This window comes from Sinocyclocheilus rhinocerous, unplaced genomic scaffold, assembly GCF_001515625.1.
Source record: "Sinocyclocheilus rhinocerous isolate Xijiao unplaced genomic scaffold, SAMN03320098_v1.1 scaffold943, whole genome shotgun sequence".
Classification (NCBI taxonomy): Eukaryota; Metazoa; Chordata; class Actinopteri; order Cypriniformes; family Cyprinidae; genus Sinocyclocheilus; species Sinocyclocheilus rhinocerous.
Genome location: NW_015626129.1, coordinates 71,160 through 97,518, shown reverse-complemented (window position 1 = coordinate 97,518; position 26,359 = coordinate 71,160). Strand labels below are relative to the sequence as shown.

The 26,359-nt window shown below is 38.6% G+C and overlaps 1 protein-coding gene across 1 annotated transcript in view; it reads left to right on the top strand.

The window, feature by feature from the left end:
* LOC107711033 (ventricular zone-expressed PH domain-containing protein-like) overlaps nt 1–26,359 on the top strand; it is an 86,566-nt gene that overhangs the window by 35,639 nt on the left and 24,568 nt on the right. Inside the window, exons 7-11 of the mRNA XM_016515937.1 lie at nt 11,469–11,686; nt 13,599–13,823; nt 15,064–15,404; nt 20,755–20,894; nt 21,475–21,609. Coding sequence (XP_016371423.1) covers nt 11,469–11,686; nt 13,599–13,823; nt 15,064–15,404; nt 20,755–20,894; nt 21,475–21,609 — 1,059 coding nt within the window. The remainder of the gene's footprint in view (nt 1–11,468; nt 11,687–13,598; nt 13,824–15,063; nt 15,405–20,754; nt 20,895–21,474; nt 21,610–26,359) is intronic.

Genomic DNA, 26,359 nt, shown 5'->3' with positions numbered 1-26,359 from the left:
GAGCAGGCAGCGTTCAGGCTGTGTGTTCCTCCCTGCCCGCGCTATACTTTGGGTGGGGACACACACAGTTTGTGTGTTGTCTGCTTGGGAGCGAAGCACGCATAGTCAGCTCTCGAGGGATGTTACTGCGCATGCTTCGCTCTCGGAAGGCTCTCTTTGAGGAGGGAGCCTTCACCAGCGTTCCTTGCGGTGCCGGCCCCGCTTTCGCCGAGGCGGAGCGGCGGCTGCGCTCGTGGGGTTCGCATATGGATCCAGCGCCCGCTCTCTGGGATCGGAAGCCCGCACTGCACTGTTCTTCCCCCCGGGGAGAGGGCTCGACGCTCCGCCTGTCTTCCTCCGAGGAGATTGATGTGGAGGGCGTCGATGAGCTCGCCAGTTGCAAGCATGAGTTGCACAAGCATATTATGTCTAATATTATAATGAGCAGCATTACTGGGGAGCGGAGCTCGCGCAGTCAGCTCTCGGGGGACTGAGTGTGCTTTTCCCGCTGCAAAACACTCCGCTTTCGCCGGGCACGCTCCGAGGTGTGTGTCTGGGGAGAGGGCTCGACGCTCCGCCTGTCTTCCTCCGAGGAGATTGATGTGGAGGGCGTCGATGAGCTCGCCAGTTGCAAGCATGAGTTGCACAAGCATATTATGTCTAATATTATAATGAGCAGCATTACTGGGGAGCGGAGCTCGCGCAGTCAGCTCTCGGGGGACTGATTGTGCTTTTCCCGCTGCAAAACACTCCGCTCTCGCCGGGCACGCTCCGAGGTACAGGTTGGAGACGGGCTCTCCCTATCTCCACCCGCATTCCCTAGATCTAGCGCTCTCTCTCGGGGTTCGGAAGCCCGCGCTGTGGTTTCTTCTCCCTCTGAGTAAGCTCACTGCTGCAGGTATCTTTCTCCGAGGAGATTTATATTGTTTTATAACCGAGCGGCTCGCGCACTGCAGAGGCAACGTGTGCATTACATCAGTAGGTACGTTTACATGGACACTTTTTGCTTCCATCGGAATTGGTTCTTGTCTCAGGGCCCAGTGCTGGGAGCTCCTTGTCGCCGCGTAACACTAGCGATGGGCGCTTCCCTCACCGGTTGGGGAGCGGTCATGAGTGGCCGCTTAGCCCGTGGTCTGTGGAGCGGTTGCCATCTCACGTGGCACATTAACTGCCTGGAGATGCTGGCCGTGTTTCTAGCATTGAAACACTTTCTCCCAGACCTAAGAGATCGCCATGTGTTGGTGTGCACCGACAACACAGCGGTGGTCTCTTATATCAACCACCAGGGAGGTCTGCATTTGCGCCCCCTTTACAGGCTGGTGCACCAGATCCTTGTGTAGTCCCAAGGCAAACTCCTCTCGCTGAGAGCAGTTCACATCCCTGGGCATCTCAATATGGGAGCAGACATCCTGTCGAGGCAGGGGCCGAGGCCCGGGGAATGGAGGCTTCACCCCATGGTGGTGAAGCAGATATGGAGAGTTTTTGGCCAGGCTCAGGTGGACCTGTTTGCGACTCAGGAGATATCGCACTGTACCCTCTGGTTCTCTCTGACTCATCCAGCTTCTCTCGGACTGGACACTATGGTACAGACTGGCCGAGGCTTTGTCTGTACGCCTTTTCCCCCGATCGCTCTGCTCCCGGGAGTTCTGGAGAGAGTGCGACGGAACGGGGTCCGTCTGCTGCTAGTAGCCCCGTCCTGGCCGGGCCGAGTATGGTTCTTGGACCTGATTTCCCTTCTCCTCGGCTCTCCATGGGAGATTTCCATCAGGAGGGATCTCCTCTCACAGGCGGAGGGTACAATCTTTCACACCCACCCGGAGCAGTGGAAGCCGTGGGTGTGGCCTCTGAGGGCCTCTTTCCACTTCTTGGTGTGGAGACTGCCAGGTCGACCCAGTTAACTGCCCATTTGGTACAGTGCTGGAGTTTCTGCAGGCCTGATTCTCCGCAGGGTTGACCCACTCCACCTTAAGGTCTACGTGGCGAACATTGCGGCCTACCACGCCCTCTTGGTGGCCAGTCAGTGGGCAGACACCCCCTGGTTACACGTTTCCAGCCGCGGTGCGCTGAGGCTGAAGCCTCCGGCCAGAGAAGCTTATGCTAAGCGGTGGACAAGGATGCTATTTCATAGCCTCGAGTCCTCTGATCCCCCCTCTACTTTGGGGGTCAAGGCTCACTCCTTCTGAAGTTAGCCTTTGGGCAGGATGTCCCTGCCTACTTTGTCAGGTGCCTACCTGCATTCTGCGCCACTCTTAGCTCCTTTCTCTGGCTTTAGCTGTGCTCTTCCACACTAGGCAGAGATTTGTAAGTCTGGCGGCGTGGGCATTCTTGTTCCCCTAGCGTTTCGACGCAGCTCGAGTTCCTGAAGGGGAACGTCTCCAGGTTACGCATGTACCCCTAGTTCCACGAGGGAACGAGACGCTGTGTCTCAGTGCCATACTTCCGGCATCCCTGCGAGCGCTTGCTTCATTCCTTGAAGCTGATGCCGGTTCCACTGCACGTGCTTTTAACTGCCCGTGACGTCTTGCCCATCCATTGGACTGATTACACACGTGATTCAGAGAATGGTCACGCTAAAGGTGTTCCCATAGCGTTTTGACGCAGCGTCTCGTTCCCTCGGGGAACTATTGTTACATGCGTACCCTGGATACGTTCCAACATATACAGTAGATACCTTGACTTCGATACCGGTTCCTGAATGATACTTTTTTCAATACCAATTTTATGAAATCTGTTTTAACAAGATTACATTACACATTACCAAAAAAAACTTTTAAGAAAAACATTTTATTTTTTTATGCTTGTTGACGTTTCTCATGAGCCACAGCACAAAGGAACAAAAAAGCACAAAGGAACAAAATGTAACCAACACAATAAATCAGTGCAAATAGTTTTAATAAAGTTCAAATAGTTTGTAATAAACTAAACTTTACATTTTAATTTGAATTGTCACTATTATTGCATGAGCATTAAATAAAAGCTTTGTAAAAACTGTATTTGCATTTTCTTTTTCACTTTTGCCTTTCATTTTAGTATTGGCAGTCTTGCATCGAGATTGAAGTGAAAATGAAATATCAAATCACCAACTACATTTTATTTATCAATTTGACAAGGATGATGCATTATCATAGTGAAAATTTAAATGAAAATTAAATAATTTCATTTCATTTTCAATTTTGGAATATTTTTCGTACAGTTTTCTATAATGAAATTTTTTTTCATTTTCATTTTTATAATTGAATTGATTTATTTAAAACTGGCAGAAAATACCTTCCATAAAAACACTCATTAGATCGCAATTGGAAGTTATTACAAACCCTCGATAGTGGTTTTCGTTCATGTATTGTGGACGGAGATCTACAGTGACCCAGTAGTGCACAACACAGCGAAATCTTCCACAACACAACGGAATCGCCACAACACAACGGAAACAGGCCACAACACAACAAAATTAGCACAACACAACGGAAACAAGCCACAACACAACAAAATTAGCACAACACAACGGAAATGGTCCTATGCACACAAACATATATATTTGCTACTTTTTAACATGTGAGCTCCTCTTTAATAAATATGGCGTCACTTCTTTTTAAGTACTGTTACAGTTGAATGAGCAGAGGGATTTAATGCAGGGTCTAATGATCTAAAGAAATCCAAATTTTGATATCCAGTATATTTTCACGAACCCTTAAAGTTTCTATGGGTCAGTATATTATATATCACCCCATATCATGGTGCCATTTCAATAACGGAGTGTTTACATTAAGTGCAAATAACCAGCCTTTTTGACATATAGGCTATTTACACTAATTACACTCACCAATGTCTGGTTGGGCCACACAAAATTTAAAATCACGTGCGCTGGGTAACAGAGCAGTGGCGTAGCGAGTAAGGCACTGATTGTTTTTGTTGTAGAATACGATAGGGGATATATTCACACGTTATAGAAACGAAAATGGTGGTGTATAAAATTGATTTTAAGATAAAAAATTAGACGACAAAGAATTAACTTGACGGAGCTCAAACTCAAACTTGACGGTTTACTTAGTGTAAACAGTTACTTTTATAAAGAATATCTCTTTGGATTTGAGACTTTAGTCTTTGCAACTTTACAGATCTTCTTTATGCACCAAGAGCTTGTAACACTCCAAAGAGAAAGGAAAAAATGAAATCGCATCATATGACCCCTTTAATTTTGAACAATTTACTATACCAATACCATACCGATGTTTTTATGGACTCTTTAACTTGCACATATTATTACTGTTGAATTCATTTCATAACGCTGTTTCTCGCAGGCACGTAAATTATGCTTTAAAGCTAAAATTTGGGCTTCGTACTAGAGTTAATGGTCTAAAAATATTACTCAGAGCTTTTACTGCACCAGGATTTTTAAATGACACATTAAATTCGCATAGCCATATAAATGACTTGGCTAATGGTTTTAAAATAATTGGTATTAAAATGCCCAAATTTTGAATTTCGTTAGACCATTACCTCTGGTATAGAGTCCTTAGTTTTAACGCATCCTCTATAATGGCCAAGAAAGGGAGCGGGTTGTGCTGCGGCGATTTCGTTGTGTTGTGGCTTATTTCCGTTGTGTTGTGCTAATTGCGTTGTGCTGCAGCGATTTCGTTGTGTTGTGGAGATTTCGTTTTGTTGTGGCTTGTTTCCGTTGTGTTGCGACTTTTTCAGTTGTGTTGTGGCTTGTTTCCGTTGTGCTGCGGCGATTTTGTTGTGTTGTGCACTACTGGACCACCGTAGAGATCTTTTCTGAAACGTAACGTTATTTTAACGAGTACGAGTACAGGAGGCCAGTATCGGGCCCGATACCGATACCAGTATCGGTATCGGTGCATCCCTAGTTAGTAGAAACGCAAGTCAGAAACGGACACTTACACACTACAGCCTCACTTTGAGCCACGTCTCTGGGTGTCGGCGTAAACTAGTAGGTGTGTTCGACTTGCTGTGGCGCTGTGCAGACCAATCTGTGTATGAAATCAAAGTACCGTGAGAGCTAGACAGCAGATGGCTCCGTGAGCTTTGAATCGCTCTCGTGGTACTTTGATGTCAAACACTGATCAGTCTGCGCAGCGTCAAGTCGAACACACCTAACATTAGTGTTTTTTCTTGATTAACCCCTTAAGTATAGAAATTTGGTACCGAACGACAAGACATTTTTTAATACTCAATGGTATCAGAGCAATTCTGTCGGTGCATAAAAAACATAGAATTTGATACCCAGCCCTTGTTCCATACCAGACTCACACGAATGGTTGAGTAAATGATTTTATGTCTGACCCAGTCTGTCCACCCAAACAAACAGATTCCAATTGAATTTGGTGCCTCTGATGTAGAAATTGCACACTACAACTATAATACTCTTTTAAGAATGAAGTAGCATCCATCCTGGAGGATCCTAGTCTCATGTAACCAGACCTCCAGACTGATGGCAGAAGGTCTAGACTCCATCGCACCTTTCATTGGCCAAGGTCTGCCCAAGAGGCCATCTGACAGACGTATGATGTAAAGCAACCAGTCACAGTTTGTTTTTTGTTCCGTCAATTTACCGGAATGAGAACTTGTAACATTACCAGTAAATTACCGGTAATGTGCTCTGTCTGAACGCAGCACAAGATTACCGGTATGATCAGGAGCGAGTTCAGAATGTGCTGACGTAAGACATCTACTCTGGGCCAATCAGAACATTCTGACTGAGATGACGCATTTACTCCGCGCTGTTTACGGAAGTCAAAGAAATGTCTAAAATTGTCTAACACGATGTCTGTGGGAAAAAAAGCAGCTGCATGAATGTAAACATTTGACACAAAAGTGAAAACATCAATGAAAACACTGACCGCTTATACCCCTCCATGTATACAAACACAACACCGGGAGGCGCAGCCGTTTAAAGGCATTTCCAGTTAATGATGTCACCGTATTTAACCTTACTGGTATTTTGAAATTGATGTGTGAATGGTGCTTTACCAGAAAAAAGACGGAACGTCGTTGCCTGTGTGAACAGCGCATTTTTTAATTTACCGGAAAAGTTGTTCCGGTAATTTTACGGCAATTTACTGGTATTACTGTGTGAAATTGTCCCTACAATAACAGACTGTTGTGCAATAAATCATTCTTTCAAGAGCATTGTGCAAGTTTACTACAACAGAGTGAATGCCGTGAACTTCGCATACTCATGAAAATCCAGCTTTAGTTGAACCTAAAAAGCAATCATTGTCAGAGTTGTAAACCAGACAGCTTTCTTCTTCCATTGGGGGGGTTTAGCGTCATAATGGCTTTGTTTCCAGGAGGAATGTTAAAGAACACGACACACAAGTCCGCCAGAAATCCCGTAGAATACAACCAATCAGGTGACGACTTTCAAAACTCCTGAAGTGTTTTCTTGATTTCGGTAAAAAAAATAATTTGGGTAAATCACTGATGTATAATTGCACACAAGTTTTCACGCTGTATTTTTGGTCAAATGTGTTTTTTTTTTGGCCTATAAACAAAATGCACTGATGCTGGATAGCTCTCCCAAAAAGTTGTCATCATTACTTCACCCTCATGTCATTCTGTGCAACACGTCAAAAAATATATTGCAGAATGTCCAGTCAGATATTCTGCAATACGTCATATTTCCACAGAAGAACTAAAGTCATACAGGTTTGGAACCACATGAGGAGGACATAAATTATGACATAATATTCATTTTTGGATGAACTATCCTTTTGAGATGCATGATGATACAGTATGAGGTGTAAAGCGGGCCGAACTGTTTGTGCCCCATCAAGGGGAAAAGGTTGTTGTTCTAAATAGTTCAGTTTGAATTTCAGCTTACTCTTAACTGAGTCACACAGTGGAACAAATCAATCACTTTAATTCACAGACCAAAAGCCTTAGCCTGGTAATTACAGAACAGTGCTGAGGCAGATCTCCTCTACCTTCATCACTCACGCTGCTCTCCTTAGACAAGCATTGTTTCTTGTTGTTCTAAAATAACACGTTTATATGCACTAATTTTCACAGTGAATCCAGTCCAGTTCTGTTCATATGAACAATGAAGGTTGCAATCCTATTCACATATTTCAATAAATGTATGCTTCATGTGCTCTGAGCAAAAATTAGCACATGCGTTTAGATCCAGAGAAAGCCGCAACAATAACGTCACCAGAGCTACTGCAAGCATTTTTTGCCTTGATGACATACCTAAAATGAAAGATGGCATGTCAGCAGATCTTTTTACCAAATATTTAGTAATATTTAGTCTCTTTTACTGACCACGTCATAAGATGCAAAATAAACATTTGTACACGTTACAAAATGATTTTTTGAAGTTGTAAACTAAACAAAGGTTATTGGATATGTTTTGCAAGAAAATACTACTTCAGGCTTTTAATTAGGCTACGTGTGAATGGCAATTTCTTTGTAATTATTTGTGAGTGAAAATTGCTTCAATGTAAATCCTACAGCATTTTTATTTCAGTGTATAAAACGTATGTAAACACATGCCTAACAGCACTGAGGTATTTTTAAATCCAATTAAGAAAAATCTGATTCAAGGGTTTGCATGCTTAATTTTTTTTCGAAATAGGGAGCTACTTTCTAAGGCAGCATCATAAGCAGTAGGGGTGTCAAATGCAACAATACCAGTCTTTCCCCATTATCGTTAGAGCTTATTCAGTTCACTGCCAAAGATCTGTCTGTTTGACATTCAGCTGCTTTCAGACAACATACGTACTGTATTTGTGCATGTGAACACGCTCAAGCCATTTACGGTTTTCTCAAATTTAAGTCCTGTTTAACTGAAAACTGTGCAAGGTATTGTTGCATGAAATTTGGCTGATAGGTTTAATATAATAATTTTGATGAAAGTGATCTCATTAGGCCGAACACAAATTTGTGGTGGTGGTAAACAGAGATTACAGTAAGATGGAGTGTGTTGGTTTATTGAGCCAGAGCTCAGCCCGATGTCTACGGGACAGAGTTGGCTGGCCAAGACTTTTCTTGGCACTCTTGACTTGATCTCTGGCCCAAAGCTCGTATCAGATTTAAACACAACCAGATGTTTACATATGCACTCAACCTGTAAAATTCACATGTGTATGCCAAAAATTTTAATCCCTCATTTGATTTGAACAGAAACTGCACTTTGTCATTTAGTTTTTTTTATTATTGTTACAAGCTACATCTTGTCATTCTGTGATTGCTTTGTTCTGATATACTCACTTTACTTTTGAAATTGTACCTTTTACGTTTAAATTTAGGATATGAGAAGCACAGTTGTAGGATCATTAAGTTTACGTAAAGAATAACCAAAAGGCCTTTTTTCAAATGTGCCTTTAAGAAATCAATGTAATGAATAACAATGAGTAATAACTCATTTTTTAATAAAGGAAATTTATTCAGTGTGCACATCTGACTGCATAACAATTTTGACATTAGGACTGTAGAAACCCCCATTTAGAGAGCCACTCTCACATACCAGCAGGCCAACTTACGTCATATTGATAATTATTTAAATGGCTCAAGAGCATATACCGTAGGCGTACTTTGGTTTTCCATTCGCATGGCATCCACCATGAATAATAAATAACTACTACTGTCTTACCTAATTCAGCAAAATCCAACACTTGAACCTGACATCATAGGCAATAATCATATAGTCATCACCACCAAAGCGCCAACTTAAATTGTTTTTAGAAGTTGGGATAACATCCAGTCGAGAGAATTCTGCAGGGTTGATGTTTCTGATGATTTTATTTTGACCATGTCAGGTTCAATGGATTAAGACTATTGCAGATTGATTTTAATGTGGAGATAGATGTAATGGTGAGGGAAAAACTATTTTATATTTATTGATGGAATCTATAATGCTACCATAATTTATGTATATATGTATTTATTTATTTGGCACTTTTTGTCAGCATTTCTCAACCCATTACTATTAAAGGGGTCATATGATGCGATTTCAATTTTTCCTTTCTCTTTGGAGTGTTACAAGCTCTTGGTGCATAAAGAAGATCTGTAAAGTTGCAAAGACTAAAGTTTTAAATTCAAAGAGATATTCTTTATTCAAAAGGGGGAAGTCGTGGCCTAATGGTTAGAGAGTCGGACTCGTAACCCAAAGGTTACGAGTTCGAGTCTCAAGTCCGGCAGGAACTGTAAATGTACAGCGCTCTCTTTTTAATGTTTTTGTCTCGTCGTGCCGGGACAAGGCATCACAATATGTCAAGGGGCATAACATTTCTGTCACACGCTTGAGGTATTCGGCCAATCACAACGCACTGGATAGCTGGCCAATCACAGCACACCTCACTTTTCAGACCGATGAGCTTTGTAAAAATCGACGTGTTTCAGAAAGGCGGGGCATAGAGGAGAAACAATAGTGTACAGTATGTGGAAAATAATGTGTTTTTTGAAACTTAAACGCATTTTATTACACCAAATACACAAAATAATGTTCTTTTTAGCAACATCATATGACCCCTTTAAGTTTTTTATTTTATTTTGGTAGAAACTATGGAAGCTTGTTTGTGTAAAAAAGGTAATTGCAACTTTTTATCACAATTTGGACTTTTTTTCTTGCAATTCTAAGAAAAAGGTCTGAATTGCAAGATGTAAATTTAGAATTGTAAAATATAAATTTGCAATTGCCTTTTTTATTTTTTTATTCCATGGCAGGGGAAAAAACAGAATTGCAAGATATAATAAGAATTAATAAGTATGAATTTTGAGAAAAATTCAGGATTCTGAGTTTATATCTCATAATTCTTACTTTTTATCTAGAATTGCGCGGAAAAAGTCTGAATCGTGAGATAAAAAGTAGGGTAAAAAATGTTTTATACCATTGCAGAAACCAGCTTCCATTTAAAAAACTGATCTTAGTTTGATATTCCCTTTATTACTAACATGTATACATGACTGTATTCATACACACGCAAGCCAATGATGTGAAGCTCATTTTGATTTCTATTTATTCAAAAATACATTCCATGATGAGCATGCTGTTTATTCAGCATAATGAGCATACACTGAAAAAAATGTTTTATTCATCCAATTAAAAAAATTTAGGGTAATGATTCACATCTATATTTTTTAACTTGAGCCAATGAAAAATAAATAACTTGACCTAAGGGATGATTAATTGGATGAATGAAACATTTTTTTGAGTGTACTTTTTATTCCGTTTTATATTCAGTGTATTTTACTTTGGTGTGAAAGAATGCAGATTTTCAAGAACTGTTAATGGAACCAGACATCATGACAATCATTTGGTTACAGTGTTTTTTATTTATTTATTTAATTTAATTTTCATGTTGATGGATAAGCTGTTTCTTTAGACCCTGAGATTTGGCATTATGGGATGATGATAGATCAGTCTGTATATGATATCAGAGGTTGTTTTTGAACCGTCCCATCCAGATTCTGACACATTAATAGTGCATCATATACAAATCTTATGTTTTCAAAGGGGAATTCAATTGCTGATGCCAATATGATAATTTATTACCCCCCCTTTCAGTTTGATTTAGTTTTTGCTTTGAGTCACCACTCTGACTTGGGCAAAAACATGTTTTGAATAAGATCCCCCATATTAGTTTAAAATAGGAATGGAAAATAGTGTTTCGATATGCTAACAGCCACAGCCAGACACACACCCATTGTGCAAGACGTAATGTAGTCCCTGTTGTGTACGTTTATAGAAACTTCCTTTCATGGAATTCATCATGCTGTCATCTTACTCTATTTCTGGACCTTTCTTAATATTTTTAAAATATCGTTTATTACACTACATGTCCTATAATTCTCCCAATCATTTTTTTCCCCAGTTTTCTTGTACTTTGTAAGCCATTCATGAACTGTTTGTTTAAAAAGATGTTATTTTTCTCAAATGTACCATGTTAAATAGAATACTTTGAGGTACCTGTTAATCATTCAGTACGATCACTGCACCATTTTACCATAGTACTTTTTTGAAAAGGGTTAAATAATTATATTCAAAATTTTTTAAAAAAGTATAAATTATGAGCTATTATAAAGTGTAAATTATTAAAACTTTAAAATGTTTAGGAATACTGTATGTTATTGATTATAACAATCAGTAAGTGATTAACATTACACAACACAATTTATATTAACAGCTTATTATTCAATGCAAATTCATATTGTTGACTTGAAATGATATTGATATTGATATTGTAAACTTGAATGAAACTACTTATTTTTATACACTACTGTTCAAAAGTTTGGGGTCGGCAAAATTTAAAAAATGTGCTTGAAAGAAGTCTCTTATGCTCACCAAGGCTGAATTTTTTAAAATAAAAAATACAGTAAATATTGTGAAATATTATTACAATTTTAAATATCTGTTTTAATATATTTTAAAATGTAATTTATTCCTGTGATGGCAAAGCTACATTTTCAACAGCCATTACTCCAGTCTTCAGTGTCACACCTGTCACACACATTTTACCTCTCGTGTGCAGGTCCAGGCTCACGGGGCGCTGCAGTATCTGGTGTCTCTGTTAGCAAGTATGGAGCACAGTGCCCATCACACACTACTGCTGGAAATCCACTGCCTGACCGATCGCTACACCTCCATCCTGGGCGGCGGAGTAAAAGACATCTACCGCATGAGCAACAGTTTCACCGCCATTGCGCGACTTTTGGGACGCAAGCTGGAGGCTGAGAGTACATTTAGCAGGTAGTCACACACACAGACATTTTGAAAGTGAAAGTGACGTGACATGTAGCCAAGTATGGTGTCCCATACTCGGAATTTGTGCACCCGGAACAGTGCCGGGGAGCGGTTGGGGGTTTGGTGCCTTGCTCCAGGGTCTCGTGGTATTGAGGGTAGAAAAGAGCGCTGGTCATTCACTCCCCCCACCTACAAATCCCTATTTGTACCGAGATTCGAACCCGCGACCTTTGGGTAACAAATCTGACTCTCTAACCATGAGGCCATGACTGCCCCAGTTAATTTCCCACTTGCTTCAATTTCCTGAATAGCCTTGACATGTTCCAGTATTAGTTTTTTAAACCACACAGGTGATTAGTTTTATTGAAGTAATTGACATTTTATTATGATGGAATAACTTCTGTTAAAAAGCTCCCTAATCTGCAGGGCTTTGTCTGAATGTCAGCATTAACCATTGCAAAATTCTTCAGCTAATCAGTGTTTTGGCAGTTTCATTGCGAAAAGTCTGATGAGGTAATGATGTACTCCAGATAGAAATATTTTGTTCATTTCTCTGTTTCTAAGACTTAATTTGTTCTCTCTTGAGGAAAGTAGGTTGCATAGGAAAGCTGACAAATAAAGAGAAATCTACATAAATTTAATAGAAGGGACATGATAGAACTGTTAGTTTTCTACTTTTGCTTTTATTTCTCCCTTTGTTCTCACTCATCTTCTTTTCCAAAATTACTAATTTCAAAAATGACAGTTATGTTTATTTCAACTATATAGAAATTGTTTTTATGTTTGGAATAAACCATTATTATTACATGGCTTTCTGGAATGCTTGATTCTGAATACTTGATTCAATGACGAATCAATCAAAAACTATTAAAAAACACAAATATTTAAACAAAATAGCATCAAATGTGAAGTGTCAGATTGTGTTAATTTTGTCACACATTTTTTATTTAGTCTTAGTCTTAGTCCTGGTGTCAAATGTACTTTTTAGCTATTATCATATTTAGTCAACCTTCTCCTGTTTTTGTTTAGTCAAGATTTAGTCGACTAAATGTCTGAGCATGTTAGTCTAGTTTTAGTCAATGAAACATTTTCGTCACATTTTCGTCATGCTGTATAATAGTTAAACTGATAAATATTGTTGTCATTTGAGAAATATATTTTTACATTTTAGGTATTGCACTTTCACCAATAAGCACCAATCAATAGAAAGTAGACTCATACACAATGTTTATTTTACCTCATCTAGTGTACTGATTTATTATAGGCTATTTAATATATAAATTAATATCTAAGATTTAGATATGCACTCTCTCTGTCTACATTATGAGTTATTATTGTCTCATCATCGTCTCGTCTTAGTCATGGGAAAAAAGCTTGTCAACGAACATTTTTCATTATACTTTTTGTTAACTAAATGAACACTGGTGTCAGACAGGGAATTATGGGAGTTTGACTTGCTCTTTCACAAATTGTTCATTTAACATTATTTTACTGTAAAATTACATGAAATGTCCTGTTAGATATTACAAATTTTCACTATATATACAGACAATACAAGCAACACCAGTGACGCAATACAATGGACCCACAATTCAATTCGGCAACGCATGACATCACCCATTCAAAGTAAATGAGAAGCGTTAATGCCGACGCCCCATGTGAATGCACCATTAGAGATTGGTGTAGGGTTAGTTGCTTGTAATTAAGCATAATTGTGTAATTATGCATAACTGTTGTTACTATAGTAAGTACAGTGCATGTAAGATGTGTAACAAGGTTGCTGTCAAATGAAGTGTTACCTTTAATGCTATTTCAAATATTGTTTTTAAAAAGTATACAGCATTCAGTACATACTGTTCAGTATACACTAGTGCAGTTGTATTCCATTCTGAACTTGGCCTTTATCTTTGTTCATCAGAGAGGAGGAGAAGGTGCAGGATTTGTCCAGGCCATGTGAAGCCGAGTCTAGTTCGGACATGTTTGCTGAGAACCAGCGTCTGCAGGTGAAGATCCAGGCTTTCGAGCAGAAGATGGGTGATGAGGTGGAGGAGTTTGAGGAAGAGGGTGCTTCCCCTGGTCCTCAGAGACGCCATAGTCTGGGTCAGGCAGCACGAGATGAGCGCAGAGAGATGAGGTTCAGCAGGTGGGCCTGACCTGTGGGAATTTACAAATAAATGAATAGTTCAAAATTGCTGAAATGGACCTTTCGATAGATAAATGATCTCTGATGTCCAAAAGCAAAACGTTTTTATGTTTGCACATGGAAAGGAATAGTAGAATGTATGGTAGGGATGCACCGAAATGAAAATTCTTGGCCGAAGCCGGAAAAAATGAAACACTAAAGAGAAAGGAAAACTTGAAATCGCATCAAATAAATGTATTAATAGAGCTGTTGTAGGGTAATTATTATTATCAGTATTATTGTCTTAATTTTTTATTTTATTTTACAGAACGATAGTAAAATTACAATACTCTCATTTATGAATGTCGATGGAGTTGTTGCTTTTTCTCGGCTTTTATTTTGGCAGAAACCCGCAGGAAGATCTCAGTGCTTCTTTTTGTTGACAACAGCATGCAGATTTATAAATTATTCTCATTACGAATTTGGGAAGATGTTTGTCACACGTATCGCATTGTCACAAGCCTTTAAAAAAATTCTAAATTCTAAATGTTACTGAGCAACTGACGAGTAACAAGTTCAGCGCAGATTTTCCTCGCGCTTTGGACTTTGAACCCTGGCGCCGCGAGCTCGTGCCGCGCTGTCAGAATACGTGCAATTCGTGCGTGCATTAGAAAATAGAACATTCTGCAGTTTATTTACTAATCGTTTTGAGGTAATTTCGCGATTTCAATCATCATACAGTAACCTAACCACCAGCATCAACCACCTCTTCTTCTCATCGGAGACGTGATGCAGCAGTCTCTCGCTGTCGGTGCTTCGTGCTTGTAATGATTTCTGCGTCTTTCTCTGATAGTTTTAAATACTTTCACGCTGCCGACATGTTTGCTGCATTAGTGCGTGCCTCTATTTGATCGCGTTAGTCATTGTTCGGTACATATTATTCGGCGAAATATTCGGCCTTTCCGTTTATTCGGCGAAATATAATATCGGTTGCCGAATATTCGGTGCATCCCTAATGAATGGTAACGGTTTTTAAATAGCACTTGTCATTCTTTATTACATTTGCTCTGTATGTACGTATGGTATAAATTTTAGTTATGCATGTCTTAGTTTTACATTTAATTTGGCTAAATACCACACTGCAAAAATACGTTCTACATTTTCTAGTAGAGTATGCCACTTTTTAATAACTCACAGCCTAAAATAAATGAACTGACTCTGAGATTTTGAATTTTGAAGTGTGCTCTTCTCTCGTGTTCAGGTCAAAGAGTCTGGCTCTTCACGCTGTACGCACACGATCCATTAACTCTGACAGCAGTCCAGAGGGAGAAGGGCTGGATCTGAGCACAGAACTCGGTGTCTGTGAGGCCAGTCCCAGCCCAGAGACCCGTCCTGCCCTCACGACCCTGCAGGAGAACCACAAACTCACAGAGACTCAGCCTGACACATCTCCAAACAGTGAGGGCCAAAAGGTGGTGGTTGGAGACCCCCGGGAGGGAGATAGACTCTGGATCCACCTAAGAGACAACATGGAAGAAATCAAAACCTTCTGTGCGGAAATGATCAAACAAATCCCCATACCGGAGCACTGTGTCATTGAAGGTAACCTGTCAAATCTAAGAGCAATCCACACAGCAACACATTAAAAAGTACCTTGCATTTATGAGTAGCGCAGAAGAACACTACAAGTTTTCAGTACATACTGTTTCAGTACAACACTACTCGCTTCTACAAGTTTTACCACACTCTCATCCAGAAATTACTTTGGACATGGGAATTAATTTGAACATGAAAGTGTTTATACAAGACTGAATTTCAGGTCAGCTTCTAGTTCAGTTTTTTGTTGTTGTTTTAGCAAAATGAGGAGAACATTTTCCTGGCATATTTTGAAGTATGTTAGAAATGTAATCACACCAGTTACATATTGGGATGCCATGCCAAGTTATCTACAGAGTTCCTATGCAGTTTTGGGAGAGTATGGAATTTGATTTGAGTAATTTCCAGGTCTGGAAAACTATGGAAAAAAGAAAGCAGAATATGGAAAAATATTTCCAGCATTTCCAGACTTTTGCCCCTATTTAGTTTTCTATAAAAGAAATTTAAGAGTTTAATGAAAATAAATGTATCGTACAAGAAGTGTTTTTTCATGTCAGCTGTTTAATGATTCTTTAGTGATTGTCAAACACGACTGAATGAATTCAAGGTGCACTTTTTCATTAAGTAAAAATGCAGGTTATATTTTGGCTTTCTTCTCACAATAGCATCAAATTACAGAGCCTCTAAAGGATCTTTGCAAAAATAAGAAAGGTAACACTTTATTTTAAGGTGTCCTTGTTATACATGTTACATGTACTTACTATTATAATAACAATTAATTATGCATAATTACATGCAAGTAACCAAACCCTAATCCTAACCCTAACCATATAGTAAGTACATGTAGTTAATCAATATTACTCAGTACTTAAATGCATAATTACACTGTAACAAGGACACCTTAAAATAAAGTGTAACCATAAGAAATATACAGACTTTCATGTGCTTACGAGAAATCATTAAACTTAGCACATAAGATGATGCTTACTGAGCCATCTATTGCTCCATCAGCTCATTTCGCAGTGTGGGTTTTTGGCCGCCACAGAGTACACGTTAAAGCAGACTTAAGGCCTTGAAATATGACGTACTGCCCTAAAGAAAGCCACATTTTGAACACTTTTTTACAGTACCAGTCTTTTTTATAGACCCTTGAACTTGCCAAATAGGACAATGCACACAACCGTATTGTGCCATCAGCCCATTTTGTGTCATTGTTTCTCTGAAGATGCATTAAATTGGACATTAGGCATTGATATTAGAGGTACTACCCTAAGGAAAGCCAAATTTTGAGCAAATAGATCTCTGTTAATTCATGTGCATCCATGCTCTCATTTTCTTCATAGTAAGATGGCAGATGGCAAGTTATAGTATATATAAAACTAGAAATTGTAATGCATAAAAAATGTGAGTATGAGTAGTTTCTCGTGTGCATGCAAAAGTCCGTTTTTTTATTTTATTTTAAGGGACTCTGTATGTTGTCACTTTGAGAAAATCAATGAATAAACCCTTGAGAAAATAACAATATTTACATATACCAAATATAAAGCTGAAAATAATGCTCCTGTGAACCATTTATGTTAAATATGGTCTGAAAATCTACTGAAAGGTTTGGAAATTTGAGTCTGGAAAAGTGTGGAATTTTGATAAGGTAAATGTGTAGATACCCTTTCATTAGATTGCAGAGTTTAGCAAATTACTTTTTTTTTTTTTTTTTGTATATTATATTTAGATTGACAAAATTTTACTTGCTGTTTTTCATTAAATTGCTTGACAGGAGCTATTGCATTGTTTAAATCACCAGGCAAAACATGATTTTAGTTATAATATTAATTAGAATATTACCCATCACATTGCTTATTGACATTTTCTGTAGGGAAAGTGGTGCTTGCCCCAGAAAAACTCCAGAATAGTTGAGCAATATCACAACAAGTGTGCCATTTTTTCCTGAATATATGTGACCCTGGACCACAAAATCAGTCTTAAGTCGCTGGGGTATATTTGTAGCAATAGCCAAAAAAAACATTGTATGGGTCAAAATTATCGATTTTTCTTTTATGCCAAAAATCATTAGGATATTAAGTAAAGATCATGTTCCATGAAGATATTTTGTACATTTCCTTCCGTAAATATACAAAAAGTAAATTTTTGATTAGTAATATGCATTGCTAAGAACTTGATTTGGACAACTTTAAAGGCGATTTTCTCAGTATTTTGATTTTTTTGCATCCTCAGATTCCAGATTTTCAAATAGTTGTATCTCGTCAAATATTGTCCTATCCTAACAAACCATACATCAATGGAAAGCTTATTAAGCTCATTAGCTTTCAGATAATGTATAAATCTCAGTTTCAAAAAATTGATCCTTATGACTGGTTTTGTTGTCCAGGGTCACATATACTTGAGATAATGAGGAGTGCACAGCTGAACCAAACTAACTAATGATTGTAACCATGGTAACTAAAGAGTGGCAGGAAATCAAACAAAGAAAGGCATGAACTGAAGAAATACAAACTAAAAGTCCTTGGTGAACTAACCTGAGCATAATGGTGACAATTATACAGTTCAAGAAACAAGTTAATATTAAGTGAGTTACATTTTGGACACAGTATTATCTGTTTTTGCTGTATTTGGCCAACGAAAATAGTTCCGAACAAAGTCACGGCAGAACTTTTGCATATCTTAAAGCAACAATGTTTCACTATTGCATGAATCTGTGCTCTTGAACAAATCATTTTAGTGAATGATTCATTTACCTATTCATAAGACAGTGACTTGATTTGTTTCTGAATGCTCCAGCTGTTTGAACTAATTGGTTGAATGAATGACTCAGTGACTTGCAACCACCCACTAAAAGTATCATTTTATTTTTTCAAATTAATTTGATAACATCCCCTAATTTCTGTCACTGCTGTGAACCACCACGTAGAATATGAAAAGATTCAGGAGTCAGCTGTCCTGACTCTGAACCCTCCTTCTCAAGTCTATTGAATTTTTCACCTGTTGTATTGCCCATCAGGCATCTATAAGTCCAGTTGCTTAGTAAAATAATAGTACACCTCTTATCAAAAAGTTGCATGATTTGAAGTATCATTCACGTCAATAGTGAAAAGTGCAGGATGAGTTACTTGTTTAAGTTAAATTCATAAAGTTAAGGTTTTGTTCAAATCTGTAAGTATGAACAATAGTTAGAAGGATACCTGCCTTTTCAAACACCACTAATTATCATCTTATCAGTGCACAGCTGTGGGTGGCAGACAGATTGAGGTGCAGCTTGGTTCTGGTATCCAGATGCAAAGCTATTTTAGTCATCTCCCCTGCGCTGGCCTGGGTCTCTGCCTCCCCTTCACATTATTCAACAGCTTTCCCACTGATAAACTGTAAAGTAATCGATCAGTCGGCGACCTGGTGAACTGCCAGAATACATGTGAGTGCGTTTATGTTTGTGTCAATGTGAGGGATTCAGTGCAGTCATACTCAACACATCATGGAGGATCAGCTAATGTCATAGTCAGTGGTAAAGCTGTCAGAAAGGATTTTGTGAAAGAGTTGTTGAACAGTGTCCAATTATTGGCAGACTTCACAAGCAGAGAGCAGATCTCTGGTCTTCTGCTCTAGTCCTTTATGATATATTTTTTAGCATTTAGTCTATCCCTTTTGAAGCGCACAACTAGAGTGAGCAAATAGCATGCGAGTGTGGATGTGAAAAGGCATTTCATTGGCTGGAACCACTGAACAAACATGCCTCTTCACTACGTCAGAAAGTGTTTGGAGTCTGTTAGGCAGAAGAAGTAGCTGATTTATGAATATGCAAAAAGACATAAAGATGTTATTGAAATTCATAATTTTTTTGTATAGTTTGACAAGTCATGCTCTGAGCAGTCAACAAAAAGGACAAAATGCATCTGCTTTATTGTGGATAAAACGTTTATAATGTTTAAACACTATTTTTAGAGTCTCTTCTGGGATGTGTAGGCATGTAAATTTTAAAAAGACTTGAACAAACCTGTTGAGTAAGTAATTCAATGACTTGCTCATAAGAATACATTCACTGGTTACCACCTGCTGGTATGTTGATGTTACTTACAGAAAGAGTCACTGAACAAGTCAGTAAACTAATCTAACTGAACCTTTTTAATGAACAAAGTCAAAAGATTTGAGTGAAAGATGAAACAAGCATCAACACCATTAATTCCAAAGTATAATTCGCTCGTCCACATTCTACTCTGTCTTGCAGAAGCTGGTCTTTTCCATCTTTCCTGTTCCATGAACTCATTTTCTTTTACAAGAATACACTCATTTATCTGCAGCCCATCAGGATTTAGTTATTCCAAGAGGCCCAACTGTTGTTTCTCTCTTTTTCTTTTTTTTTCTTTTTACACTGATTTCATTAAACAGTTGATGCATAATCCACATGTCATTGAGTAAAATAATAATAATAATAAAAAAAGAAAACTAAAGCGTAATTATGCTCCAAGTGTTGTTTCTTAAACACATATGGAGAGTCGAGGGACATTCAGGACGATGCTACACTGGCAGGGTTGCATATACAAACCGCAACATAATACTAACTTCACTCTTCTTCTCCCTCACTCATATAGTGTCAATGAAGGCCAAAGAGAATGGATGATTAATGATGTTTATAGAGAGGCTGATTTTAAGTGATTTGTATAATCAATAGACAGAACAAAACGACACAGTTATGAGTAGCGGTTTACCGATATATGCTTCACAATGGCAGATGGGAATGCTAGTATCTACAGTGCCGGGTGAGATAGTCTCAATAGCACAACCAAATAAATAATTACAATAAACCTCCCAACCATGTGACCAACGTAAAATGACCAAACGCATTAGATAGGTAGTCATCAGTCCTTGGCGTGCCGTCTGAGGCTTAGACTAGGTGGACTGGGCCAATATAATGCCAGTATATATGTGGAACAATTTAATGATAGCAAATGAGACAAAGAATACTTATTTTCACAATATTTAATCATATTTTACTAAGGCTGTTTTGACACCAGGCTTGTTTGGACCGTCTGTTTAGTAACCTGTTGCATTTTTTCCCTTAGTTTGGTTCATTGTGGCATACATGAACATGGCAATCAGCCCGAGATCGACTAAACGTAACATTGTTTCAGAACAAAGCAAATGATCTACAGGTCTAAAAATGCCCTAAAACGTTATGAGTGTCTGGTTTTACTGATAAATACTTAGTTGTTTTCTTCTGCTGTGGTGCAGTTTAGCTGCTGGGAGTTTATTTTAGGATATTTTGTGGTTTTGGGAAATCGGTTCCATTTCTGGCAAAGGAATTCATAAGCAATTCATGCTCCTGTGTTTATGTGTGTTTGTGCTCCAGACTCACATCGTGGCTGTGTAGCTAAGCTGTCATTCTCCTGTCCACTGAAAGGACACTACTGCCTGTACGGGAAGTCTTGTTTCTCGCTGTGTAGCCGCCAGCCACACCTCTGGATCCAAATCATGCTACTGGCACTGCAGGTAACAATCGGACACGTTTTTGTTCCACAAGATGTGTGGCTGCGTCTGTGTTTGTACTTGCTTAGCTATACTTGTGAGGGCCAAATGTCCTCATTTATGTAATAAAATATCATGACAGCCAACTAGTAAGGACAGGCATTTAATTCGTCTGAATTTTGTTTATATATTCAAATCTAGTGATTAGTGATGGGAGAAAGGAACCATTTCAAAGCTTCAAATCAATAAAGGCTTTATTTTCCATGCTGCTATGTTTACATTGCAGAGTTTGGGGAATGACATCTGTATTCAAATCGTGATTGAATCAGAAATTGTGATGATTGACATAGACGCGACATAACAACGGACGGGACTAAATAGACCTGTGCATTAAGTCTCAGAGTGTAAATGCATACTAAAAGCTCTCTCACTTGATCTATTATGTGTAATGTGTTGCTTTGTTATTTATTTTATTATTTGGGCTTTGTGGTTAATCTTATCTTACCATGAGCAGCAGTCAGTGTGATGCTTGCCTTAGCAAACACCACTAATTATGAGTAGCGTGTATCTTGGCAAGCTAGCAGTGTATCATGTCTGTGTGCAGAGTAAAGTGAGCGAGGCGTTGTGCTGTCAGGATGAGTGTGTTAAGCAGCTAAGGAAACTTTGGGAGAAAACACAGCTGACGGGAGCTCACAGCTTTGAACTGGCCATGACCCAGGCAACTGTTCCTCACAAGAAGGTAAAGTCCTCAACCGTTTCTCTTGTGCTCTTCCTCTTTTATTCTCTCTCCATCTATCTGTCACTCACACAAACACATACTTTATGAACCAACACGCATCCACTCACTCAGCACTCCTCTTCACTTGAGAAATGACACTGGATTTGGCTTCACAAGCCAGTCCATATGATTTTGAGTCAAACTTGATGTTTGAAGGGATTGTTCACTCCTAAAAAGGAAAAAGGCACAATTCATGTGCTATATTCTAAGTTTTCTGAAGCTATGCAATTGCAGTCATGCCAAACGTCATCAGTTATTGTATGTAACATGACATTGTAAACCGTAAATTAACAATCTCATAATGCTTTATCGCATGCAATAGCAGGGGTGTTAATACTTTTTCCCATGCAATTGTGTTGGCAATGGCCATTTATTGACAAGTCTTAGTTTTCTCAATGAAAGCTGAACACAAGTGCTCACACGACAAGGTGGAAACAGTACGTGCATCTAGGCTGACCACTTTGGATCGGATCGCTGAAAATGCATCTTAATTACTAACCCTATATTGTGATTAATTCTTTATCACGATTAATTTTTCATATCCACAGTGCATAAATCCCCAGCCCTAAGCTAGATTAAATAAGTAGGAAAAATCAGTCATCCTCCCCCTTCCTCGCTGCGGGGACATTATGAGGAAGAAGTGGCCCAGCAGGATAGGAAATGTATGTCTGATCCTGATCAAGGATTACAATTATGCCTTTGAGGAGAAGGTATGGGTTATCACAGTGGAAACTATTTATGCATGTGTTAAAGGAACACTCCACTATTTTTGAAAATAGGCTCATTTTCCAACTCCCCTAGAGTTAGACAGTTGAGTTTTACCATTTTCGAATCCATTCAGCCGATCTCCGGGTCTGGCGGTAGCACTTTTGATGAAAATGAGCCTATTTTCAAAAATAGTGGAGTGTTCCTTTAACAGCAATCTTGTCGTACAAGTCAAAGTTCTCTGTGGAGATCAATAAAGAAAGACCTACACTAAAGTACACTCTTAAAAATAAAGGTTTTTATTGGCATTTATGGTTCCATGAATAACTTTTAACATTCATGGAACCTTTTCATTGCACAAAAGGTACATTAGATAATTAAAATGTTCTTCACACTAAGAAAAAAATGGTCCTTTTAAGAACTGTTTTCTGAAAGGTTTTTTGAAGAAGCCAAAAAAATAGTTCTTCTATGGCATTACTGCAAAAACACTAGTTTGCAAACTGTATTTTTAACAGTGTAGATATTTAACATCGCAGAGCCCAACATATGCCCTCCGTTACAGCCACATCCATAGTGGAAAACAGCCATGTCATGGAAACTGTGACGGGTCAGAGGTCATGCTGAGACGGGGTTGTTTATGTTAGGTCATTTCCTCTTTATGGTACCATGTGAATCCAAGTGCTCGGATGATCTTATCAAACATTGTAAATGTCAGCTCTGGAAATAATTACATAGTACAGCTGGTGTCTTTTGTGTCTTTATGCTCTCTTCCTTTTCTTCCTGCCATTTCTAAATCTGAGGTCATTTATCGTCCAGTGAAGAACTTTGTGCGCACATAACACATATGGTATCTGTTTATGTTGGGCACATGTGCACATGCCAAAATACGAGGCAGGACTCTAGCAAACCCATCTTGAATGCACTTGTAAACATCCCCCAAATGATGCCCTAACCCCTGACATTTCCTTTGATTTGCTGTCTGGCCTACGTTTAAAGAGACAGCTTTTGCTAGCATTGAAAAGTTCATATCATAAAAGACTGGATTTTTTTTCTTGCTCTTTTAAAATGAGTTTGTAGACATACTGTAGACATATGCGACCCCATATAGTGAGACAAATGTCCATGTATTGGGGCATTGCAAAAGGTGTCTTTTTTTTCTTGGCTAGTAACGATGGAAATGTTTTTTTTTTTTTTTTTTTAAGGTTTGAGTCTATACAGAGTTTGACTTTAGGGGAAAAATGTGAAACTAGCCCCTCATTTATAGAAGTTAAAAATAAAAGAAGATTTAAAGAAAATCGCAAACTGGCTATAATGTAACAGTCAGTTTTGATGCATCTCGATATGTAATGACAGAATTACATAATACTACATTGTGGAAAAAAAAATCTGTGAAATTAACAGTAAAAAAGAGCAGTTGATATTACAAATATAGTATTAAAAATATAGTAGTAACATTTTTAGCTTTATGGATTGAGCACAAATATTTTATTAACTCACATAATGTTAATATTACAAAGTACTAAAAAATAAGAAGAAACATAATTATCAAAAACCATCAAACGTGGTCACATAGGGAATCCGGGAATGTCAATTTACGTTTTTTCATTGTTAATTATAAGATGGCGTGTTCTTTTTCACTTTGAAAATCTGCGTATTTTAGTCAGTTAGCTCTATATACAGTTAGGGATCTTATTGTTAATCAAATTAGCATTGTACTTTAACATTGTGCATTGTATTCCACAGTGTTTGAACAAGGTTGGAATTTGAATTGAATTTATTTGATAATTTTTACAAAACTGTACAAGAGAATAAAAAACCCCATCCCATTCATATAAGAAAAAAACTGTCAAGGATAAACAAACACAATAAAGCCTGTAGCTTAAAGTCCTTGAAGCTTTCCAAGCTTTAAAAAAAAAAAAAAAATTTCTGGCATGTACTGTACACAGGTCATGGGTGTACATTTTTAATTTTAATGAATGAATCATTTGTAAATTCTGTTAAAATGCCTGGACTACTCACGCAGTCCAGTGTTCAGTCATGTCCAACTTGAAATGAGCCAAGAACCAGGAAGTAATATGATCATGTTTGAGTTTGAGTGCTAACTGTACTGTTCATAATGAGGAAAGTTCTCCAAATACACAACAGAATCATTTGTTTTATCAGTTTGTTTCCATTCTTTAAGGTCAGTGTGACACCAAGAATTCGAGTCTGCTAGTGTAACGCCATTTAAGTATTTGCTATTGACTGTTCAAATGCGGAGTTTTGCGCATCGTGTGTGTGTGTGCGCGCGCGCGAGCGAGAGAGAGAGAAAGAGCGTTGTGTGTGTGTGTGCGTGTGCGTGCGCGCGAGCGAGAGAGAAAGAGGACTTTGTAGAAAACGAAGCGTTTGAGAGAGGCGGGGCATAGAGGACCTACAATAATGTACAGTATTTTAAAAATAATGTGTTTTTTGAACATTAAAGCATGTCAGCATATTCTGTTACACCAAATACACAAAATAATGATCTTTAAAAAAGCATCATATGACCCCTTTAATAGGTGGGAGGACTGGTCGCAAAAATCATGTTTAAACCCGTTTTAGTGGATCAGAGTGGACAGTGGAAATTAGATTAAATGCTAGAAGGCACCGGGTCATATGCCACACAGGCTTTAGAAAGATAGTTAAACTCGCCAGCAATATGCCTTTGCAACTATTAGATTTTTTTCTCTCTACTTAGAAAAAAAAATTAAGTCGACAAAAATAAAATTGCAGGAGGTCTTAGAGGAATTTTAACCACACAACATCTTGAAGGCATTATAAGTGTGTCACTTTGCTAATGATAGATCACACTGAAATAATAGTAAATAATGGAAATTGTTTAGAGAATATAGAAAAGCCCCTTTGCCTCACATCACTGTGTTTTACTGACTGGTGGATGGGATCCTATTACCATCCCTGTGTGAGTGTATACGTGCATGTGTTGTGTGTGTTAGGCAGACTGAGGCTCTATAAAAGGACACTGGGAAGAGTGTTGCAATAGTATCCATTACAAACAGAAGGACCTCTATTACTTTTCCGGTCTCCACAGGATAATGATGACATGTTAGCTAGCATGTTGTAGGCCCCATGGTTTTGGCTGTCCTCCCGTGACGCTTTTGCACATCTGGGGCTTAGCGTTTTTGGCGCACATGTACACTGGGGTTTTGAGAGTCAAGGTTGGTGTTGACGTGTTTCTTTTGACATACTAGAATAGCGTAGTCCCATTGTTCAGCTCTGTTTCCCAACACTGGCAGTCTGCCGGTCCGGATTGCCCAACATTTTGGATTAGAATAAGAAAGTGAAAATGAACTTCCAGGCATGTTAAACACTGTCGGGGACCTCTCTGTTAATTATCCAACCACCCTCAATGTGTTATATTTCTCTGTGATTCACTGGACTGACTCATCATTTCCTGTGTGTCACTCAAGTCATCTTGAGTCATCAGTTTACAGATTGAGTTTGTGAAAGAGTTTGTGAATGATTACGTGACTTCTTAATAGTTCAAATTTTGTATTAGTTAAAGGCATGTCATTAAACTAATTTTATGATCCATTCTTGTTTTATGAATGACTGAACAAAAATTTCTGTTCCTTCATTGAAAGTCCATTCCACCAAAACTGTGATGCTAAAAAGTTCATAAAACATTGTAAAAGAAATCCATATTAATCAAGCAGTTTAAAGGGGTCATATGACGTTGCTAAAAAGAACATTATGTTGTGTATTTGGTGTAATGCAGTGCGTTTATGCAGTTTAAGGTTAAAAAAACACATTATTTTCCACATAATGTACATTATTGTTGCTCCTCTATGCCCCGCCTTTCTGAAAGCGGATATCGTCTTCTTTTGGAAGGCCAAACAAAGTAGTTTCGTTTTCACAACGAAATACACAGCGTCACACACGGCAGGCTTCAGTGAGCGGAGGCCGGTGGGCTTGAGTGAGAAACGGCCGGCGGGCTTGAGAACGGCGCGGCCGGCGGGCTTGCGGCAAC